The sequence below is a fragment of the Ammospiza caudacuta genome, chromosome Z (genome assembly GCF_027887145.1).
Source record: "Ammospiza caudacuta isolate bAmmCau1 chromosome Z, bAmmCau1.pri, whole genome shotgun sequence".
NCBI lineage: Eukaryota > Metazoa > Chordata > Aves > Passeriformes > Passerellidae > Ammospiza > Ammospiza caudacuta.
Window position 1 is genome coordinate 39,517,176 of NC_080632.1, and position 23,946 is coordinate 39,541,121.

General features: G+C 35.7%; 1 protein-coding gene across 1 annotated transcript in view; it reads left to right on the forward strand.

The window, feature by feature from the left end:
- Window positions 1–23,946, forward strand: part of PTPRD (protein tyrosine phosphatase receptor type D) — a 354,698-nt gene that overhangs the window by 56,451 nt on the left and 274,301 nt on the right. Inside the window, exon 2 of the mRNA XM_058823656.1 lies at window positions 21,342–21,509. Within this exon, the coding sequence (XP_058679639.1) occupies window positions 21,425–21,509 (85 nt within the window). The 5' untranslated portion in view covers window positions 21,342–21,424. The remainder of the gene's footprint in view (window positions 1–21,341; window positions 21,510–23,946) is intronic.

Here is a 23,946-nt window from a genome sequence, read left to right on the forward strand (position 1 = left end):
ATCAGTGCACTTAGTGTCATCTTGGTGTTTGGTGGGTTTTTTGATAATTACTAAAATTAGAACTTCTAAATAATAAATTTTAAAATTAGATTACTGCAGAAATTTTAATAAAGAAGGTTAAACAGATAAAAATTTTATAAAGAAAGCATGAATTGTATGCCCCAGAGAATTAAGAAATTATGGCATTACATGCTGCTAGGCTTCGTTGCTATTTACAGAGTACTTTCTCTTGGATCTAGAATGAACTTTTCTTTGATCATTTTATTCTTTCAAGCTTATTCAGCACTAGCAGGTACTGTACTTAGATCCAAAGGGCAGGCAGAGTTCTATATTTTGATTTACTTGATTTACTTGCTGGTTTGGCTTCAGATAGTACAGTTTTGTGGGGTTTCCTTTGGGTTTTGTTTGTTTTGGTTTGGTTTGTGTTCATGTTCATTTTGTTTGTTTTTGTGGTGTTTGGGTGGGGGTATTCATGGGTTTTTTTTCTTTGTTGCTGTTTTTTTGTGTATTTGTTAGGTTTTGGTTGTTGGTTTTTTGTTTGTTGGTTTTGGTTCAGTTTGGTTTGTTTATTGTTAAAGTGCTGTCCAGGGGAAATAGAAAATCTTGCTCTCCTAAGCACCTGAACCAATTGTCCTGAAATGATCTGAATATTTTATCCAGACAATAAGCAATTTGGACTAATTATCAGTACTATCATAGATTTATGCTTTTAGAAAGAAAAAAAAATATTTTTTTAAAAACTTGCGTTTCTAGTTTTTTTTTTTTTAAATACAGGTGTTGTTTGCTGTGTTCTTATTAGGCATTCTGAGATTTTTAGCTGCATCTAAGAGGCACTAGGTGCAGCGTCCTCCTCACATTTATGACTGCAAGAGCCACCTGCTTGATTTATTTGTCCCTAACAGAGAAATCTTTGGAACACAGTCATCTGGGTACCCCTGTTTTGTCCAGATCTGGAAGAGGGGTGGTGTTTGAAGAGCAGTACTTCAACTGGGACCTTACAGTTTGGTCGTTTTTCAGCCCTCGTGAGTGTTTCTTTTTCTTAGATGGTCGCCAGGTGTAGAAGTGATCCCACTGTAGCAGTAGTTAAAAGAAATACAGAGAACGTGGGTGTTGGAATGAAAACATTATCGGCAGCGTGGTAGTGGGTGCGGTGCTCGGAAGCTGACTCTGAGGGCTGCTGTGGAGCATCTGCGTGTGGTTCATTCACTGTTCATGGCAACCTTCTCTGCACGGGCTGAGGCCGGGGGAGCGCTGACAGCTGCTGCTGCTGCTGCTGCTGCTGGGCTGGTGTGATATTACAGGAACTGTTGCAGTTCTAATTATGCACTCGTGAGGCGTTCTGGAGTGACTTTACAGTCTTTCATACCTACATGGTATCAAGTATAAGAAACTAGGAATTTAGACATTTTTAATGTGTTAAAACACTTATTATTAGCCACATGCAACAGTAAAAACTGTGCCATTAGTTACAATGAAGTATTACAGGTATTTCAACTATTGCTCTTTGACTTTATATTCTGAACATCTTTGATATTCTGTTGTGTGAACTGACATAGCCTCTGGATAAGTTGATTTGTTGTTTTACTTTTTTTTTTTATAATTACTTTATTAGATTTTGTTTCCTGTAATCTCTTTTCCTACAACTTTTCTGCTGTAGTTGAGGAAGAACTCTTATTTAGGTTATGCAGGATCAGTCATCTAGTGTCCCTTAATTTTCAGAGTTAGTCATTAAAGCATAACATAATCTGAAGAAGCAAATGTTTAGGAACCAGGTGATAGATACACTTTTATTTTACAATGTAGATAGATAGATAGATAGATAGATAGATAGATAGATAGATAGACAGATAATTTATCCATCCATGTATACTGAAGTGTATATGTGCTTAAAAATGCCACATGTTTGAATCTGTGAGTGGTAACATACTTGATTGTCCATGGTAATGCTTTTTTTTCCACACTACTTTCAGAAGATTCTCATGGGTCTCAGGACCAGCAGAAGAACCAGTTGTTTGAAGTTAAGAGTAAAATGAGTAAGAGGCTATTCTTCTATGTATACAGAAAGTCGTCTTTTTTACTGACAATAAACAAAAAGCCATTCTCACAGTACATGAAGTTCTCATCTTAATGATCCTTTTAGCTCATTTTAGAAGCTAGCAACAATTACCAACCATTCTGTCTACCAGCAACTTACTGCTCATCTCTGCAGACATAGTATTCAAACTTAAGTTTTAGATCTCTGAAAAGACAGTAATTTTCTGTGTCCTTGTTTGCCTACTGCAAAATTTAATGAAAGTTTAAGGAAAGCATATTCTGAATGAGGATTTAAAGAATCTTACATGGATTGAAGGACTAATGACATTGGTCAGGACAAGTACGTTCAAGCTTTGTATTGTATCAGTGCATACTTAGATATAAATGCCCCAAAAGATGTCTAAAGAATCACAACAGAAACAGGGTTGAGAAGTACAAACTTAAGGGAATTTAACATGCAGACTTAAAGCATATGTGAGAAGCATACATGTTTTTCAAACATGACATGATGCAGAAAAAAGGTCTGTGATTTTAGAATCTTGTCAAGCTGCACTAGCATCAACAACAATAAAATTAATAACAATAATAATAAGTACAATAACTAGAATAAATAATATTTGGCTTTTAAAAGGCAAACCGAGTTTCATGTTTCTAAATCTGCTGAAATACTTTTCTCATATTTGGTTCTTTGAACTTTATAGCATCAAAACTTCTTATAAAATTAATGGAAATACTCTTGCGTTTTAATTTCAATAGTTGATGTGTTAGATTTCGTCTGAAATAGTTTAGCTGTTTTGCAATCAAAATGAATCTTCCATTAACTTGAGATACTCAGTTTGTTTTTTCTAATGCAGACTCTTCATGGGTGTGGTATGTTCTCAGAAATTCACAATGAGGAGAATAAAGAACACTTGAAAACACCTAAAACTGTCTGGGATATGAAATACTGCAATGGCATGGGAAGGTTGACTGAAGTTGTGATTAACAGTAGGACCATTCAGAAAGCATCTTGATTTTGCTCTTCTACCATTGATTTGCAACTTCTCATGTATTACTTCATGGTTCTTGGTCTTGTAAATGAAATCTAACAGACTTAATACTTCAGTGTTGCTGATCTTAAAGAGATATTATTAGGATCTGTAGATCATTCTTCTTTTTCCCATATCAAATATGTAAATCCATCATAAAAACCCACTGATTTGGAAATAGAAGGATGTGTATTGTTGCGCAAAGTTTTGGAACATATCTCAAAAGGGAGAAATGACAGCCACCCGTAGTAGTAACTTCCTACCCTACCCATGAGGTCTGTGTGCCTCATGTCTTCCTGAGGACCCCCATTTTTATTACTCAGATAAGTATTCAGTAATACATGTTTTTGTGTATGTGTGTGGTGTTTGGTTGCTGATGGTAGTTTTTTATTCCTCCTCCATCCTCAGAAGATTGCTAGAGTTACAATGATTATTTCTGTAAAGGATCCTGAAACTGCTTGGCTGTCTTTCTGTAGCCTCATGATTTGAAACTAATGAGGTGATTCAGAAATACCTGATTTGGACTCAACCTTCCATTTGCTCTTATTTTGAAGAATTTTCAGTAGTCTATGGAGAAATTATCTTTACCTGTGTATAGTTTCCTGATCAAAAAGTTGAGATCTTATCCTATTTTCTACCCATATTCTACTCACTGAGTCTTACTATATTTTTTTTAAATGTATGGATCTTAATTTTGTTTTGTGTGGTGTTGTTTTTTTTATTCATTGTTTTTTATTGTTGTTTTGCTTTCATTTCTGTTGGGTTTTTGTGTGTAAGATGTATTTAGAAACCAGTATAATGCTTTTTTTACTATGTGGACTTGCTTTTGAAGCAGTTTATTTCTGCTTCAAAAAGGAGAGAGTAGTTGAGGTCATCCACACTTAGAGTGAGAAGAAACACCATTTGACACCACTGACTATTTCAGTTTGATTTTGATTATTACTTCAGCTTTCTAACTTCAAATAAATTTTTGGACTTGTTAAGTAAAAACTGAGAAAACTAATTAAGAGAATGTCAAGATAAAACCTCTTCCTTTTTTGAAAACAGTATTGATACTACATTTGCCCAGTTAAGACTAACAGTGACATTAAACTGTTAGCTTTTGACTTGCTAAAAGCTAGAAGAAGCCTGTTAAGTTTACAAGGATACCACTGTTCTGTTCTGTTTTATGGAGGCAGGACAAAAACAAAGAAACTAGTTATTTACAAGGCTAAAATACTGACTTTAGGCAAATAATTTTCAACTTTTAGCATTTATAAATGATTGTGTTGTATAGTAAAAATATATGTATGAAAGACTTCTCTGTTTCCCCTGAGACAACTGTGTGAACCATCTCAAAAGACTGCACTGTGATTGGGTGGCAAAATACAAGAATACTTAAACCATTTTACTCTCAGCCTAATTTTTGTGTTTGATTGATAGGTTAACAGATCCTAGGTTTCAGACTGCTTTCTTCCTAGTTTTCCAACAAACTTATGCTTGGTTTTGCTTTTTAGCTCTCTTCAAGTAGACTACCATTTAGACAGTTCTGGTGTTGAGATAGTTTAATCTGAGTTTTTTAAGGAAGCTAGTACTTTTTACCAAGTAGTTGGCAATACTTCATGGCTGACACTGCCAAAATCACTTGGAGCAGTCCATTGTAGTCATGCCGTTTTTGTCAGTTTTACTCTGGTCAGATTTCTGCTTTTACAGAGGATTTCGTGTTTACGGTTAATGTTTGCTGCTGTGAGCAAAACCTGCTAGTCCAGGTTTTGACCCTGATGTATATGTTGACTATTTTTTTTCTGAAATAAAGAAATAGAAAATGGCTTATTAAGAATCTGCTTTCTGCTTGTGAAAGAAGTTGGAACAGTAGATAAATAATCAAATCATCGGTGGGTGCAGACAAATGACATGAATTGAAAATTCATTTCTGTGACTGTAATGAAATTTTTGCAATTTACTGTCAGCTTAATATAAAAACATGATTTTAAAATTGTCTGTACTAGGATTTAATTTGTTTTCTGACATCAATGGTGAGATTATTTTAAAATATTGGCTTTAAAATAGTGTGGTTTTTACAGTATCAAAGAATAGTGGTAATACATATGGGCTGAAAGACTGCATTGTATTAAAGTTTTGGGTAGCATGTTTTTTGTTAGTTGCAGGACAAGTACTTTAAATTGGACAGCTGTATTCCATGCTTTCATTTTAGAGCAAAGCGTTACTCATTGGACTTTGCATTCACAATTTTTCTACTTATATTCTTTAGAATATAGATGAGATCTTGAATTTTGGAGAGCAAGGATGGTATTTTAGTCTTTTGGCTGTTAATGCTAATATAATCAAAGCAAGATTAAAAGAAAATCCTAAATCAAGAGACCATCTTTCTTTTGGTTCTCTGATTTACGATTCTACGTAATTCTATATTCTTCACAGTGTCTATGTTCATCACAGTCTAGTGTATTTCCAAGGCATTGAAATTTACTCCAGTTTATTTTTGCTGCAATATTATTGCTTTAACAAATAAAAAAAAACAGGGAAAGTCCAAATATATTCAAATTTATATTTCTGTTCTGATAAAGATTTGCTGAGATCCATAAAAATATTCCCATATTTTCTTTCTAAATTATTATAATTATTAGTAACTGGTATGAGATTGATTTTTTTTTAGAATGTATCACTAAAACATAATTTTATAAAGTTGAAGGAGCATCCTTTGGAATTTTACAGATTACAGATTTTACAGAGTACTGCTTCACGCTCTCTATATATGACCTTTTCAAAATTTAGAAATACTTTACAATTTTAGGTTGCTTTTTTTTTTGTGCCAGTTTAGAACTAAGAATGAATTTCTGCTTCTTACAGACCTCTAATGTCCAAGGTCCATGACCTGAATAATGACCTATATAGAATGAAAGTGAAGTGTAAAACTTCGCTGCTAGACCAGACATTTGAAATATGAGACTTATCTCTCACTTTTATACAAGGGATAATTATACCTATTAAAAGGGCTCTAATTGGTAAAGTTAAACTTAAGCAAGTTTTCCCACTTTCCAGGTAGGAAGAAAATATTTTCATGACCTTAGGTCACATATGTGGTTTTGTAGTCCTTTCCTGGCTTAGTTGGAAAGAGAATATTTATGAAGAAAAGGAATATGTCCAAGCAGTTTTTTTCACTGACTGGAGAACGTATGTGCTTTCACACTCACCTGTAGGAAGAGGTATACAAAACCATTCAGAAGGACTGTAAGCATTAAATGAACTGGAATTACAGCTATTATTAAGTGGCATTATCTCAAAGTTTCTAAGCAACATATCTGCTAATTATCCTAAAAATGTATTATATAAAAGAGAAATAATTGCATATCCACCTTAAAGTTTTGCAATAAAATTTTCAGAATAATTTCTATATATAAAGTAAACAATATTTATGTATTTCTGTGTCCCATCTGCTGTCATGTCACTTTCTGCTGATAAAAATTCAACAGACTGTTTAGGTTCTTTGAAATGAGAGCATAGCAGAAGTACTCTGGAGAATCCTTCAGAAAGAATTGCTAACAAAAGCAGGTGTGTTGGGTAAGAGGTACTGTTTACCAGATTCAGTCCATTGCACTTCTCCTTGTTTGAAAGACATGAAATATATCTTTTAGATTTAGCATTATATCTGTTTTTTCTTTATCATGTCAGGCTTGGGAAGTGAATGTTATCAACTGCAAATAGTTTCTCTGAGACAGAGCTGAGCTCTGTCAGCAGAGCAAATTGCATCATGGTCTGTCATTCACACTTCAAGTAATTGAATAATAAAACAGTGATTTTACTCTGACTATTGATGTAGTAGGTTTTGACTCTGATACAAGTGTCTTCCCTGAAGTTTTGTTTTTTTTTTTAAATTTCATTCTGATGATTTATGGATGTATAAGAAAGTGTATCTACATATCTATAGAAATATACCTATGCAGCTAGATGTATCTCTCTGCAGAAATACAGATTCACCACATACATACTTCAGGCATTACAAAAAATTTAATTTAGTGTGTAGCTCAAAAGAGACATGGTGAAATCACTTTAAGGAAAAAATAAAGCTTCCTTTTTAGTTCATGGTTTATTAGAAGAGTGATTGAATTGGTGTATGTGCACCGTAACAGGGAAAGTCTTGCTGATAGATATATTTTTTTGCCTAATAAAAGGTCTTAAAGAGTGTCAGAGAAAAAAAAGAAGGAGTCATTTAAATAGGTTCTCTTGTCAGTAGTCTAAGAATGAGGCATTAGCATGATAATTCATACTTCTTGCAGATGTGTTGTGTACAGACAAGTGTGGTGAAGACTGACATCCTGTTGTAAAGTGGATATCCAGTGTTTTAGGATGTGGAAGTAACAATTCTCTTACAGATCCATTTTCAAAGGATATTTATTAGTATTCTAATGCTCAGTAGAATGTCCCCATGACCTTGCTTAAAGGTGAGCTTGTTTTTTTTTTTTTTTTAATTAATATAAAGATCTGCGAACATCACTTAGAGAACCATCCTTCTAGGCAGTGGAGGGATCAGGCCATTTACCTCAGCTGCTTAAACATGAATATTTGTTTAAATGTTTACTGACCTTTCTGTAACTAAGTGGAATATTGGGCATCTTAGATTCAGTTAGGATTAGGGTTCAATATTGTGTGTGTGATTCTGAGTCAGGAAAGAACCCTTTTCTGGGAGTATTTATGCATACAGACTTTGCTCATGATTGCAAATCCATTAGTAAGTCATAATTCACTTAACTTCCATGGAGAACTGCAGAGTGATGGGATAGGAGTAGACACAGTTGTATGTGTGTGCAGATGGATGTTCCTACAGAAAAGTAGCATAATCTTTCTGTGTGTTCATATTTTACCCTCTAACACAGATGTTACTTCCAGCATATATTCACAGAGCTCGATTCTCTGTTTTCTAAATGGAAAGATATTCTGAGGGATTTCAGTGTCTGAGTCTTCTTAGATTTCACTGTGAGGAAAAGCTAGGAAGCGCTGAGGGTGACAGCAATAATTACTAAGTTAGAAGTCTACTTAAGAGAAAACAAAATATGAAGAAGAACAGTGTGTCAGCAGATTATTTTTCTTTTATGCATCTTTAATTAAACAGTAGCAGAATATTGAAAAATTATAGAATTACTTGAGACATTTAAATAGTATAAATAATGGGAATGTAATAATATTAAATACCAATAAATTATATGTGAGAGTTAAATTTGCAGAAATTATTGTAATCAGTTTGATTATGATACTTTTCTTTAAAGTTTAATAAGTTTTGAATGAAATTCCACATTTTTGCATTTGTCAGTTCTATGCAGAGATCTCATTTAACATTATGTGTATTGATCTTAAGTGTGAAGATTGGGGATCAGCATAAGATTTTTGTATATTTTTTTTCTTTAGGAATCTAAGGAAGTCTTCTCTTTACCTGCAGGAAGATGCTTAGAAAAAAAGAAAATAGAAGAACATTTATTCAAAATAATTTGAGAAAAATTTGCATTTCAGTTAGGATTTTTCTGTTGCTGGATACAGACTGAATGCCAAATCAGATGACTGCTTTGGCTGTTGTAGATGTTCTTGTTCAAGATCTCAACTACAGAAATAAAGTCAACTTTATTGATAAAAATTTTAAAAATTGATGATGCAATATAGGAACAGATGGATTACAACCGCACATTCCAGTACATTCGCAGATAAGATGTAAAAAACAAACTCTATGTAAGATAAATTCAAGTCATCCTCCAAAATTAATTGTAACTTTTGGTATCTTAATAAAAAAGTTTACATCTTTGTCTTAGATCCCTGGTTGTCTCTGACACAAAGACTGGAGGAAGTTTAATCTAGAAATCGAAATCTTCCATTACAACATTTAAAATAAAATTGTTTGAAATAGAAGTGTCAGTGTGATAATACAACAGTTGTAACATGACTAAATTGCTATATCGGGGCTGCTTATATTGTGGCTTAAAGATTATGCCTAAACATTAAAGAAACAAAAAAGAGGTGCATTGGTTAAAATGTAAAAATAGTGGTTCAGATTTATTTGATATTTAATGAGCTGACTTGCAAAAAATAATCCTTGAAGCAAATTATTTTGTTTTTGGTTCCAGAGTCTTTAAAAAAGGAGAATGCAACAATGATATAATTTGTGGAAGTAGTCCTGGTTTCCACAGTGCTAATAATAAGGAAATGATTGTGAAGTAAATTTTACAAAGAGTAAGGTAACAGTCTGCGTACTGTGGACTTCAAAAGACTTGAGAGACTCATCTACGGGTACCTGAACAAGAACATCTTTACGGAGTTTAGATTTTGTATAAGGCATAAAAACACCCCTAATTTTTTCCTCCTCTTATCCTGTGGCCTGTGAGCTGCCTGTTTCTGTTTAAACAAGCATTGTTGACCTGGTGCTGGCAGCAGTGGAATATCTGCTGTATGGACAGATTAGGACTAAGGAATTCTGGTTTTGGATATCAAGGCATTAGAGATTGCTTGGGATACATTCCTGCGTTTTCTCACTTAATCCAGTTGTTTCTGTAGTTCTAATTTATAAATAATATATAAAATCATAATTCTCACATATCATCTAGCACCTTCAGTGAGCAAACCATTCAAACTAGCACATCAGAACAACAGCGGAATAAGTTTCTTTAGTAGGAACCCTCTTTTAAAATTGAGGGCTTGCTGCAGTATGCAGAACACTAAGGAAAGGAAATACTCCAAAGTTTTTTCTCCTAACTTCTAACCCATGAAATCAAAAGCATTTTACCTACCCACTCATTTGCTGTTAAACCTGATAAAAAATGAGTCACTTTTCTTGGCAGAAAGTGATTTTAACAACATTATGATATACATAAGAGAGAGTCTGAAACATGAGCCCAAACTTGGACATGCCACTAGGATTTTTTTGGCCTTTTTACGTATGCTGCTAAAGTTATGCAGAACATCCATAATGTGTACCTTTCTTTACAGTTTTGGGATTTTTTTTTAACACTGAAGAAGTAGGATTGGAAAGTGTTTTGAAAAATGTTTCTATTTACTAACAACAAGGTCCCAAAGTCATTCACATCTGTATACTTCACATGAGGCTTTTCAAGATATTGAAAAATTGGTTACAGCTGGCTGCACACCCTGACAGTTGAAAATAAAACTCCCATACCAGTCATAACTAGCAATTCAATTTAACTTATGCACAGTGAGAGCAGCAAAATGTAGTTTCTTTCCAAAGAGGCGACAGTGCAGTCAGAACTTCTACAGCTGCCTTTCATGCATTGATAATTAAAAAAAAAAATCAAAACAAAATCCCTAACTGAAAAATACACCCTCCCTTTATAATTATCTGTTTCAAAGCTGTAATCGAGCATTTCATTATGGAGAAATAGATTGATGCTAATCAATCCAGAACAATACTCCTGGGACAGCGCACATACCCAGAGACATATCAGTTATTACAGAAATTCTGCAGAAACTTTACTAGGTTTATAATAGTTGCTCATGCATTTCTGTTGTGAAAGATGAAACTCCCGCAAGTGCCTTGCAGTGTTCTAAATGGAACATTACGCTCATCTTCTAGCCTTTAGATGTGTTGAAAAATACTGCTTCGTTATTAGTATAAGTAACCAGAATGCACTTATTTAAAAAAAAAAAAAAGTTTTAATTCATCTAGCCAGATTCTTAGTTAAAACTAATGATTATGAGTTTTATGAGAAGCCAAAACTGGAATTTTCTTTATAGGTTGTATTAGATTTTTTTTAAAAAATATTTCACATATCATTATTTGCAGCAGTCTTTAAAAATTTTTTTATAGAGATTCTATCTCTGTGAGATAAAATTCCAGAGGAATATTTGAGCCTTGAGTTCCCACAGCCCTCATTCATGGTCTAATGTGTACACCCTTGGGATATCCACAAAAGACTGGCAGGCACAACCTTGTGCTTCATGTGGAACTTGAGTGTCACCTGGGTGACATTTTTCTGGGGAAGGAAGGACATAAACATTATTCTGCTTGTGTTTGGAAAGCTGTGTTGTGGTAACTTGGAGGCTAATGGTGCTAATGGACAGTAAGATTATATGGCATGTTTCTTCCAGGTATTATAAATAGTTTTGTTTTTTGTTCTAAAAAAAGAATTTATGTATTCTGAGTCCTTAAAAGTCCTGAAATACTTTAATGTGATTGTCTGAAGGCTTAAAGTTACTGTCTACTTCTGTAATGTCAGTCTATGGTATTTTTTACAAAATGTGGGGGTAAAATTCTAAAATGTTTTTTGAAAGCCACCGGTATGAACTTTTTAATATTTTATTAGACTCAATATTTTGTCGGTTGGATTAGTAATGAAACTAATTCCTCACTTTCATTAGTTCATTAGTTTAATTTCATCGTGGCTAAATATGAAGTATTGTGCAGCTGAAGGATAAACTCTTTATTTAGTTTGAATCTCACAGCAGTATGTTTACTGATTACTACTTTCCATGTAGAAATTCTGGAAATGAAAAAGCAGAGGGAAAATGCAGAAGTCCTGGAAGCCTTTGTGTATGAGGTATGTCTGAAAGGCAGAGAGGTTATCTCTTCTAGTTTCGTCTTTTCTTAGCAATTTGAACTCTGCAGATCAGTTCTTTTTGTAATTGTGTGTGTGTCTGTGTACACAAGTGTGTATTTGTGTACATTCTTAAACATTTGCTTTACTGGATGCTAAGTGTATTGTTTTAGCTGATATCTGCATTTTTTATTCCTTCTGATGCTGAGATTATGAAAGATACTCAAAATCTGAGTGACAGGGAGCTGCAATCTAAGACACCATCTTCTGTGTTTTCTCATCTATGTATTTTTTATGAAAGATGACAAACATAACTAGGATAATAACCTTCCTTTTGTGTCATATCTTCAGTCAGTTTCTTTTTTATGACTTTTTACTGTTCATTTAGAAGACAAACTATGAGTAGTACTTGCAGTTGGTTATTTCACCAATTTAATCTACTGTAATATTTCTTTCTCTGATTTTTCTTGCTCATTTATGAAAGAAAAGGCAACAGATTGCTTGTTTCAGAAACTATGTCATGTTCATAAGCAGTGAGAGAGATAATTGAGCATATATATGAACAACTGGTATGCAGGAAGTTCTTTAGCAGGATAAAACTGCTCCAGTATATGCACAGAAAAACAGTTTTTGGTAAATGTGGCCCCTCTCTGTAACATAGCCTCATCACTGTACTGTTGGTATATATGGTGTATAAGTTGCAGAGATATTTCCACAGCTGTATACAGTTATAGTTTAGGTAGTTTTTCTCATCCCCTTTATGAAAATAATGTTCATTTGGGTGGTAGCACATGCTCTCACTTTCTTACTGAAAACTGACAAAAAGAAGGTGAAGGTTCTGCAATGTCAGTCTGCAATTAACACTTAGGTTAGAAATTACCAGCTTGTTCCTAAGGCCAGCATATTTGTAAGAATCAACTCACAGCTAGTTTTTCATTAATATTATCAACCCAAAAAAGGTGAAGCTGGGAAGCTGTGGCAGGACTTAGATTTGAAACATTCTTGCTGAAATATTTCCTGAGAAGAATATAAACCCAGTGTAGAATGTATGGAAAATACATAATTGCATTTTAATCTATTTTAGTACTCTGTAACAGAGTTGTAAGAGGATGAACCACAGGCCTAAGAGGGATTTTTTATTGTCATGTTCTTGTAGCTAAGACATATGAGTGCCAAGTTGCCTGGGCAAAACAGGCAATGAATGAAAGCTGTGGGTATGGGAGCTGCACCATCAAAGTGCAAAGAAAATCTTAAAGTAAAAAATGAGAAAAGAATACAGGTTAATGCTTTGTACAGTCTCTGGTTGTTTAATGTTTGGTAATAGGTTTCACAGAGGAAATCTTCTGTTGATCTCACTTGGCTTTCACCAGATCAAATACAAGAGGATTAAACTTTCTACTTCTCACTTCCCATTTGAAGGGGATTGAGCACCTGAAATGCCAGTTCAGATGGCCCTACTAAGCCACTTCTTTCTCCTTATTACAGATAGATATATAGTAGTTAATGAGGTCGGTAAAGAAAAACATGCTATGAATCATGCTGTCTGGCTGATGATTTCATCATTTTATTTGATATCAAATTGGCTTGTCAATATTATGACATTAGTTTGGTGTCTAAAATATACCGATTCACTTGGTACTTTCCTTAGTAAGGAAATTTCAGCAGTAAAATATCTGTAGGTAGTTGGTGCCTTTTAACTCTCTTCTCAGAGCTTATAACATTATTTTTACTTTTTCTCTGACTGTAGTAAAAGATGCATTGTATTACAAAGACACTCTGCAGTTGTCATCTTTTTTCCAAAAGAAAACCTGTGAAAAGCCATGCATGATTATGCCAAATCTTAGTATGGGAAATGCATAGTCCTTCTATAGCTTCAGGAAGTTTTTGTCTTTTATTACCAAATAATTTTATAATGCCAACTACTTTTGAAAAATAACCATTTCAGCTCTCCATCTCTTCCTCTAATACAATTGTATTGCCATCAGCAACATTATAATAAAGTGCAGTCAGGCTAAACTAGCTGCAGCTGGATTGCTGTCCTGTGTGTACTGCAAATTCTCTGTCTCAGTCAGTCATGCTTCAATCTGATTAGCCAACAAGTATATTGGACAGTGTTGAAGCAAAACCATTAAGTGAAAAGGACAAAGAAAAGCTATTAAAAAAGAAATTGCAGAGAATGGAGAAAAAAATGCATTGTAATACTGAAGTTATATTTTATTTCTTAGCTCCAAACTTGCAAATATATTTCTAGTTTTATCTTAGTATCTGCAATACCTGGTATGCTTCAACCATGCCTGATCCTAAAGGTGAGGAGTAACCTGAATTTTTGCCAATAGCCCTACTGAAAAAGATACAGGAAGGGCAAAATTCCCCTGAAAATAAGATGGCTGTTCAGATATAAGCTGTACTAACGTGTCTGTGTCATGTGCATAGCAGTGGAGCTGTAGAATCATTCTTGTTGCTAGGTCATCCACATAGCTAGCTCTGTGGAGAAGCAGGCCACAGACAGATGCTGCCTCTGTGGTCTGACAACTCAGCTGCTCGTGGTAGATGCTAGCTGCTCTTGGTAGTTCTGCTTTTTTGTAAGACTGCTGGGAGTATGTGCTTGGAAGCTGGTGTTGGAGACCCTTTTCCTGGGAGTGTTGGGTGAGTATGTGGTATACCGTACAGTGGCTCTAAGAATGATTTTGTTTGTGGCTCACGTAGTCATAGATTTAGCCTTTTCTAAGAAGTGGTAGTTGCACAGTTCCAGTATTGTTCAAGTAATGTAATAGACAGTGAAAGACTAACAAACTGTGTATGGCAAATACCCCAGTACTAATTATATGTTCTTTCAGTTTTTGTTACTTTGAGGCAAACAAGACAAAAATCAGTCTGTAAATGTTTTTGCTTAAATGCAGTCGTTGTATTGTTCTTAAACCAGATTTCAGAGGAAACAATTAATATAATCATAGCATCCAGAACAACTTATGTTGGAAAAGACATTTGAAATTGAGTCCAACTCTTAATGTAACACTAAGTCCATCATTAAACCATGTCCCTAATCACTGTGTTTCCAAGTCTTTTGAGTATCTCCTAAGCTGGCAACTAAACCAACTTCTCAAGGAAGACTGTTCCAATCCTTAGCCTGAAATCCATACTAAGGTGTCTAGAATCATCTTGCTATGTATTCAGTTCAGTGAAAAAAATTTCTTAGTATTCATTCAAAACTTCCCCTTGCAGAACTCAAGACAGTTTTATTCTTGCTGTGTTGAGAAGAGCCTGATTGCCCAGCTGGCTGCAACCTCCTGTCAGGCAGTTGTAGAGACAATAAGGTCTGCCCTGAGCCTTCCTTTCTGCAGGCTAAACAGCCCCAGCTCCCTCAGCTGCTCCTCATAGGACTTGCACTCCAGACCCTTCCCCAGCTCCACTGCCCTTCTCTGGACATGCTCCAGCACTTCCATGTCTTCCTTGTAGTGAGAGACCCAGAACTGAGGACAGGATTTGAGGTGTGGCTTCCCCAATGCCAAGTACAGGGGTCAATCCCTGCCCTGCTCCTGCTGGCCACACCATTGCTGGCACAGGCCAGGATGCCATTGGCCTTCTTGGCCACCTGGGCACTGCTGGCTCACGCTCAGCTGCTGTCACCAGCACCCCCAGGGCCTTGTCCTGTGGCAGCTTTGCAGCCACTCTGCCCCAGCCTGTGGCACTGCCTGGGGTTGCTGTGACCCAAGGGCAGGGCCCAGCACTGGGCCTTGTTGAGCCTCACACCACTGGGCTCGGCCCATGATCCAGCCTGTCCAGATCCCTCTGCAGAGCCTTCCTGTCCTCCAGCAGATCAACAGTCAACAATGGCATCCAATTTGTTGTTGTCTGTGAATTTACTAAGAGTGTGTTTGACCCCCTCATCCAAATCATCAGTAAAGATATAGAACAGGACTTGCCCGGTGTTGATTCCTGGAGGACACCATTAGTGTGTGACCTGGTGATTCTAGACACCTTAGTGTGGATTTCACCTTGCTTCTCTTCTGTTGCTGAAGAAAGAGTAAAATAACAGCGTAGCCTAGATACTTTAGCCTTTTTTTTTTTTTTGGTAAGCTGCTGCTGTTTTTCCCCTTTTCTGTCTATCTTTCTGTCTTCTTGGATGTTTGTTTTGGTTTGTTTTGTTGTTTTTTGGGTTTTTTTTAATTTCTTCCTTTTTTGTTTACTTGGTTTGGGGTTTTTTTTGTTTTTTGTTTGTTAGAGTTTTGTTTGGTTTTTTTTTTTTGGAGGTCTGTTGATTTTTATTTTAGCAAGTGTCAGAATAGAGTTAGATTTCTTTAATATGTGCAAAGTCAGAGCTGGAATATTTTAGGGTAATGTATGCAAGTAATGTACAAGGAGTCAAGACGGGGGTATTGTCAGAGTTTGTGTTTATTCAGGCAAGAAGTCAGTCTTAGTGGAAGATGTTTCATTTGTCTGCTTAGTATCTGTGGCTTTGTAACAGGGTTTAAGTTATTTCCATAGATTCTCAACAATACATGGCTTTAATATCCACAGACAGATAACATGGTATGCTTTTCTCATCTAGCAAGACTATTTCCAGCTCAGCACTTCGGCCATTTCCATCACAAAGTTTATTTCTTGAGCTGTTATTTGGAGGCACCAAGTTAAGAAGTCAGGCAGTGTTCTAATGATTTGTTTCTGCATCATGTTCTGCATAAGAAAAGTTCCTATGATCTGAAGAAGTGACTAAGATGGTGGAAGTTGGTAAGCATTGAGACACCTGCCAGCTTACAATTGGTATTTTAATCCCTGATTTAGAATGGAACTGAAGCTGTATAAACATCAGGCTAGGCAAGGTTTTGCTGTGTGGTTTAAGATTCCATATGAACATAAGTCTTTTTGTAAGCAAAAAAAAAGAAACCTTTAACAACTTTATATATGAGAAAAACATCCCAGTGATGTGATTTCAAGGTACCTTGCTGTTGTTGAGTTGATTTATTCATTAAACAGTTTAATCTATTTCATCAGTTACCAAAAAATCTACTCTGTTTTTCAGGGTAACCAAGGAATCTTTGTTGAAGTTTAAAATAGAATTACAATGTAGAATCAGATTGATATATTGTTTTATACAGGCAAAATGCCACCTAGCAGTGCAACTCATTTGTGCTTTTATAGTGATGTAGTTCAAAAGCTTGCATGACATCAGAAACCTACTGTTTTAGGATGGGTGCTCATTCATCTTGGAATAACTGTAACTGAGAAATTCAGCAATGATAGACAAGCATTAGGGTGAATTGTCATCCAGAGACAGGTAAGACTAAACTTTTGAACACTCACCACAGCTGTCCTTTCAGATTTCCTTAATTGTGTATTTTGGATTTTTTAAGACTAAAAGCATAATGAAACATGGAACTTTTCCAGCAGGTTGACTATGAAAACATTTATCATGTTCAGTCAATAAAAGTGCAAGCAAAATGTGGAACTTATGCTTTTGCCAGTTGCCCTTATTGCTTTGAAAAATAAATTTAATTCTCTTTAAAAGACATTATTTTACCCAGAGGTGTTTCTGAATTGATTTTGATTAAAGAGCTTATGAGAATTTATTTTATGCATTATTTTCTATTCTTTCTGGTAATGATTCAGCTGTCAGTTAGGTTTTTGAAGCCAAGATTTTTCCATGAAATTTTTAGATTTTATTTTTAAGGAGGGGTCATGATTGATCTGCAAATACAGGAAGTATTTACACCCTTTCCATCACTAGTTCTAGGAATATTTTAAATTCATTTTTTGTATTTCTTGTCTTCCATTTCCATGGTATTAAAAATGTGGCTTGGAAAGGAGTGTAATTCAGGATGTGATGAATGAAGTGTAAAAACTGAATTTCAGCACTGTCTTCTGTTTTAATCTTTGCTTCCATGTTTTCTTAGAGAAACATTTTTGGTTTTTGTTTTTGGATTTTTTTTGCTTTATTTGTTTGTTTTTTGGTTTTTTTGTTTGTTTGTTTTTTTTAATATAAGGTGTATCCAGTTACTTTCCTATGGGGGAAAATATGGGGTTTCTATGAGAAATCCTTGGGATAAACCAGAGATGACCATGAACTAAAATCATATCTCTAAACAATTTAACACTTTGGAAAAGTTGAACCAGAAATCCTGTTTGTAGCACAAATGAACTCTCATCCCTTCATATTCCCTTTCTTCTAAAATTTTTTAAGTTACTGTTTGCTTCATTATTTTTGTCAGTGTGGCTCCCTACCTGTGTTATGAGTTCTTTTGTGTCCGTGTTCAAGGCTTTTCTGACAACTCTTCCCTGCTGTGCTGAATTTCTTTGTGAGCAAGCATTTAAATTCACATTCCATCATGGAAAAACAAGCTGATAAAAAACCAAAAAAACCAACCAACCAGTGTTTACTTTTTTGGTTTGGTTTGGTTTCTAAAATTTGCCCCCAAGTGTGCATTTCCTATAACTGTCTTGAAGCAGGAGCCATCTTGTGAGTACCATGATAGTACCTAAAAGATTATTTTTGCCACTAAGGTAAACAGACTGCAGGGAAGCATTTGAGCGTTCAGATGTTTCATTCACCCAGTTGATCCTTTTGAGGATAATTGGTGCACGTGCCCATGCCCTGGTACTATCAGCTGCCGTGCTCCTGCTGAGGAGAATTCTTTTTTGTCTCTGCGTTGAACACTCTGGAGAGCTGCACATCTGCACTTTTACTGATCCTATTAATAGATACTGTTAATCAGGGAAAATCTATCCTCTTACTTACTTGTGTATTATTGTTGGATATATTATCTAGTTCTGTAGATAGCTCTTTTAGAGATATTGAAAGAGTAATTTCTAATAGAGTTATTGGAAGAGTCATTTCTGATTATTTAATACAGCAGTTTTACAGAACTTTACCTAAAATAATAACAGCTTTTATTAAAGCTTCATAAAGAGAAATTTTCCAAAGAATTATTGACCTCTATGTAGTTATTGTGATCATCTGCCAAGGTGAAATCCCGTCTTTCTGCCCTGGTGCAGTGTGAATGTTGTAATAGGGGCTTCTAAGTGAGTTCCTCACTGAGGATTAATTCTGCAAGGCAAGTATTGTTCCTCTGATGACAAGGCTAGTGTAACCTGGTGCTGCAAATGCTGTTTGTGTTTTCACTGTCTTTGATACCACGCTCAGGACATAACAAACCATCATCAGGAGGAAATAGAAAAGGAAAGGAACCTAATTTGATTTTAGGAATTAATAATTCTTTAGATGAGTCTTTCACTTTGGAACTACTGAGATGGCTTGATGTGGAAGTTGATAGTTGTCTTGGTAATTTCATTTAGTCCTTTTAAGGAATTGCATCTTCATGTTAGTTTTTACAAATAAGCCTATATACTACGTGATATATCATTGTTGATACAGTTGTCAGTAGTAGGTTCTGAAGATTGTTTTCCTTGTGGGTAAAGCAGACTTTTTTGGAGAGCCTTGATACTACCTGAATGTCTCTTGGCTTGCTTCTCTCAGTGTACCAGCCCATCACCTGCTTGCCTCCATTAACAGGGTATCCTCAACTTGAAAGATAAATCAACCACCATCTTTAGTCTAGTGCTTATGTTTCTCTGAGCTAGAATATTGGAAGTTTATTTGAAGGCCCAGGCAGGTAAGAAGGGAGAACAAGCAACAAGCAAAGAGTGTCCTGGAAACCTTGGTATGTTTATCAGCTTAGCTAAAGCCATGCCTGTTGGAAACATGAAAGAAAGGGAATACTGAGGACTTTCATTTCATGACCTGAGTGATAATGAATATTACCTTCAAAGCAGACACAGAGTGCAGTATTCCCAAGTGGTTGTATGTGCATTTAGAATGAGAGAGTAGAATAAGGTTTCACAAAAAAAAAAAAAAAAAAAAAAAAAAAAAAAAAAAAAAAAAAAAGACAAGAAAAAGCTATATTCTCAACCCTTTGGCAAATAATCTTGGCAAATAATCTTATTTGCCAAGTTTTGTGAAACATCCTTTCATTTGCAGACTGCTTGTAGAGGATGTGTGCAGATTCATATATCAGGATCATAAAGTTTTTAAAATTCCTTTTTTCCCCAGGCAGACAGTTATATTTATCCTGTTAGCTACCACATTTAATATTTTGATGGGAGTGCTTGAAATGTATGAAAATAATGTGCCCCAGTGCCCCGATAAAAAAACTGTTGTATAAAATAAGTACTTTTGTGGTCACCATTTCCCCCCCCTTCTCTACTCCCTTTATTAATTTTCAGTATTGTAGTATTGTTTCCTCTCTGCTTCTGCCCCTGAAAGGAATAAGGGAGTACTTAGGACCCACCATATTTCTCTGGTCACCTTCACATATCAGCTAGTTTGGCTGTGTACTAATGAAAAAATAGTTTTGTTCTTAAGTGAGCTGCCTGTAGAGATAGTTCAGGGCTCCCCTGTAACTCCTGCATTCCAGAAGAAGCAAAATAAAAATCACCTTTTCCTTGAAAGTGCGTTTCATGCATCTCCATCTTTGTGATAGCATTGGAATCATTGCACAGCAGTTGGCTCTGATACGCTTGCACAGACACAAATTGAGTCCGACAGGACTGGTGTCTCATGGACTTTGCTGTCATTTGAAATGCTGGCATGAAGATGGTAGTGATGAAAGGGGAGAGCTGGTGCCTTTAGCATTTTGCCTATGAAGATTTCTTAGGCTTCTATTTTTTGATAGCAGTCTCTGATTCAAAAGATAGTTCTACAAAAGAGATTTGTAACATAGTGTAAGATTTCTACCAGCTGCTCATGTCTTTTCTTCCTTGAGTAAATTCTTTTGAGCATTTCTCTGTACTGAAAATGGGCTCTTTATGCCACCCACAAAACTGTAAGATCTATTTAGTGGAATAATAATTAGTATACTTTTTTCTCTGCCCTCTTGGTTTTCATCTTTACTGCATGGAAGCCATTTGTGTGGTAATGAAGAGGGTAGAATCAAATTTAAAAAGCCTATATGTTGCTGATCCTTCAGAAAGTATAATTGCATGTCATGTTATTTTAGTGCCAATGTCACGCTGCTTAGGGAGATCTCTAGTATTTCCTGATGAAGGAGGAAAAATTTTTTATATTCCTTAATTTCTGTTCATGTGGCATATTTGGACAAGGATGAAACACTGTTTTTTCAAGTCAGGTACTTGAGCTGTAGTTCTACCGGTGTATCATATTCAATTACACATTGTAATAAATTAGATGGATTGAATTGAGATCTCAGCCCTTTATTCAATGCCAGATTTCTGTTTTTCTATTAGGCATAATTCAGATATGTGCAGGAAATCACAACAGGAATTTTAACCTTTGAAAGTTGCTGAACAATGCAATATGTTAATAATAGGTTCTGAAGTGGATTTTGTGGTGTTTTTCTTACCAGATGCCAGGGCATCAGCTCCCTGTTGGCATGTGGATTTGTTACAGATATCTAAGCTGCTTTGATTATCTTTTTGCAGCATGAGTTCCAGGGATGTCTTAAATCTTGTCATACTAGTTTCTTTGGTTTAGGACATGCTGTAGTTCTAACTAAAGATTCAGGATGTGACAGTTACTTGATTATGTGGTAAAGGACACTAAGAAATGTGTTGTAACACATTTACTGTGTCTTGGATCTTCTTGTACATACCAGTTGCTTGAAATTAATTATGTTTCTTCCCCTTTCTGCCTTACCCTTTTGTCTTTTGAAATTGTTTTGCCTCAAATTGTGATTACATAAAAAAAAGAAAAGAAAAACTCTAGTCTGTTTTTGCTAATTGTATTTTTATCTTTTCACAGGCTCTGAAAATACTTCATCTGAAATTTCAGACTGGACAGACTCGCAGTGGCTTCTAAGCCAGTGAGAACAAGGCTGCCAAAGCATGCTGGTGCCACGCTGTCGGATGATGCACGTAGTCAGGCCAGTGGTGGTGCTCCTGTGCTTGCTGCTCTGTGCTGATGCTGAAAGTAAGTTTATTTTTCATTTATGCTTAGGTCTTGGCCATCACGCCTGGTTTTGTTTTCAGCTGGTGGCTACTAAGAGTCTCAGAATGAGTTTCCTTTTGAGTGATTCTTCAGAAACTTTCAGGTCCTCTCTAGATCACAACCAGTATTTGAAAAAGATTGTTTATGCAACTTCCTTACTGTTTCTTCTTCTTAATGCCCCTTTTCTTAAGCATGAAGTGGTTCATGTAAGATGGTGAACACCACTGTGACAAAGTAACACAGTCAAAACAAAAACCAGCCTTGCTCACTAGACATTGGTCAAATACCTTAAATATATCTGTCATTCTTTGAATATTTCTGTCTTAACTTTGATTAAAAAAAAAAAAGACATCCCCCTCCCAATTAATATCCCGTCCAATTAAAATTCCCAGCCCTTTCTAAGACCTACAACAACTGTTCTAATGTATTATTTCCGACAGCTGTCACAGAGTACAGTATCCAAACAAATCAAGAAGAACTGACAGCTTAGTGGCTGGCCTAAACATGTGACAATTCAGTGAGGAAAGGCACCTATGTTTACTTGTACTGAGGGGAAACTGCTGGAGTTTGGTCAATTAGGTTATCTATTAATGGAAAGATAATATCTTCTTTTTAATTGGGAAATCATTAGGTCTGCCTTGTTTACATGTGTTCCTTCTCCCAGCTGTCCTTTGGCTTCTTCCACAAGTAATGTGCAAATGAGAAAAGCCATTTGCTTTCCACCTGTTGATCTGCAGTTTTACTGCAAGCTGATTGTTAACACTGGCTACAAGCTGACTGCTAACATTCACTTGGTTGAGGGATATTTTCCTACTTTTCTAGTAGTTCCTGACTCTATGCAGACACATGACCCATCAATAACTTTGTTTCAGCTCTGTCTTTAGAAAACTTCTGTGTTTTTTCACACATGTGGTAAAGTAAGTAGAAACACAAAGTAACAGAATCAGGTTTAGTAAGGCTAGATTAATCAGTTTTCAATAAATGCATACAAAATATTTCTTCATCACCCCACTTATCACCGGCAGTACAGATATGCAGAGTCACAGCAGTAAAAGAGATACCAAAATTTTTCCATTTCATGCATAATAAGCTTTCCTTCTTTTAAGTGCAGATCTGTGAAAGTGAAGTAAATGGAGGAAAAAAGGACAAAACATACATGTTTGTTGTGTACTGACAGCTGAGATTCTTTGGCCCCTTTCCAGTTAGATAATGACCAGCTGGGATGATTGTGTCTAAGGTGAAGCCAAGGACATTTTAACACTTTAGCCAGCAAATAATTAATTGGGAAGTGGGCCCATATGTTGGACAGTTTTGCAGTTGTAGAAATCCACTTATTTTAAAAGTTGCACAAAGATTAGTTTTTTGTGCGTAAGGAGCACAAAGATTAGTTTTTTGTGATAGTTTCTCTCAGAATGAGATTATGATTTTCAGGTATTTAATATGTACCACCTTTTAAGTTGTGTAAATAATTATATACATAGATGCAAATGGTATACATTATATGGTATTAGTTAAATTGTGTGTCATATATGTGTTTATGTGACTCCGCTTAATATTGCATTTATAGTGTGAGTGTTAAGTTAATGTTCTTCTATTTTACTAATTTCTTTGAAGGTCATATAGTCACATTTTCATCTTACACATAGTACTTTATTTGGGACACACACAGAATCTCCACAGACATAGTTATTTTATGGCCTGGGTGAGACAGGACAGTGCCTGTGAGCGTGGTGTATGCAAACACACAGAAAGATGTGTCTTCATCTAGGATTAGCCCTCCTTGCCTGAAGAAAAGTTCCTGCTGTGCTGGAGTTGGCTCTGCCCTCTGCTCCTGCTCATACTCTTGCTCCTGTTTTGTCTTGCACTTTCTAGAAGGGGCCAGACCCCACTTTGACCTAGTGCTTTTCTTGAAATTCTTCACAAAGAGTGGCAGGACCACATTACTTCATTTTAATGGGAAGAGGACACAGAAGGTGAGACAAAGGGAACAAAAAATTTGTTGTTTTTTTCTCTGTCACCCTCTAAAGGCTATATGCTTTCCTTTTTTTTTTTGCCATTATTCTCCTGTTGCTAACATCAAGGCACTGCAGAAAAGTGTCAATGTTTAGTGTCTAAACATTGACGCTACATTGTAAACTTTCTAGAGTAGTTGTAAATGGGTAATGAACTCGTGCTCTTCCAGTCTCACTGTCAAATCACTGTGTGTGGGACTCCTAGCATCAAGTAGCAAGCCAGCTTAATGCTACTGAACTGGTTCCCTGTGGTGGTCCTTAGTGCTTTTTGGTTTACATACAACCTTCACAGTTGAGAGAGGGAGGAAATGGGATACCTTTATTTCTCTTCATCATTGTGAAAGACCCCACACTCTCTAATGTGTTGGTGTGGGCTGATAAATGTAATGTGTCAACAAGTATACGTG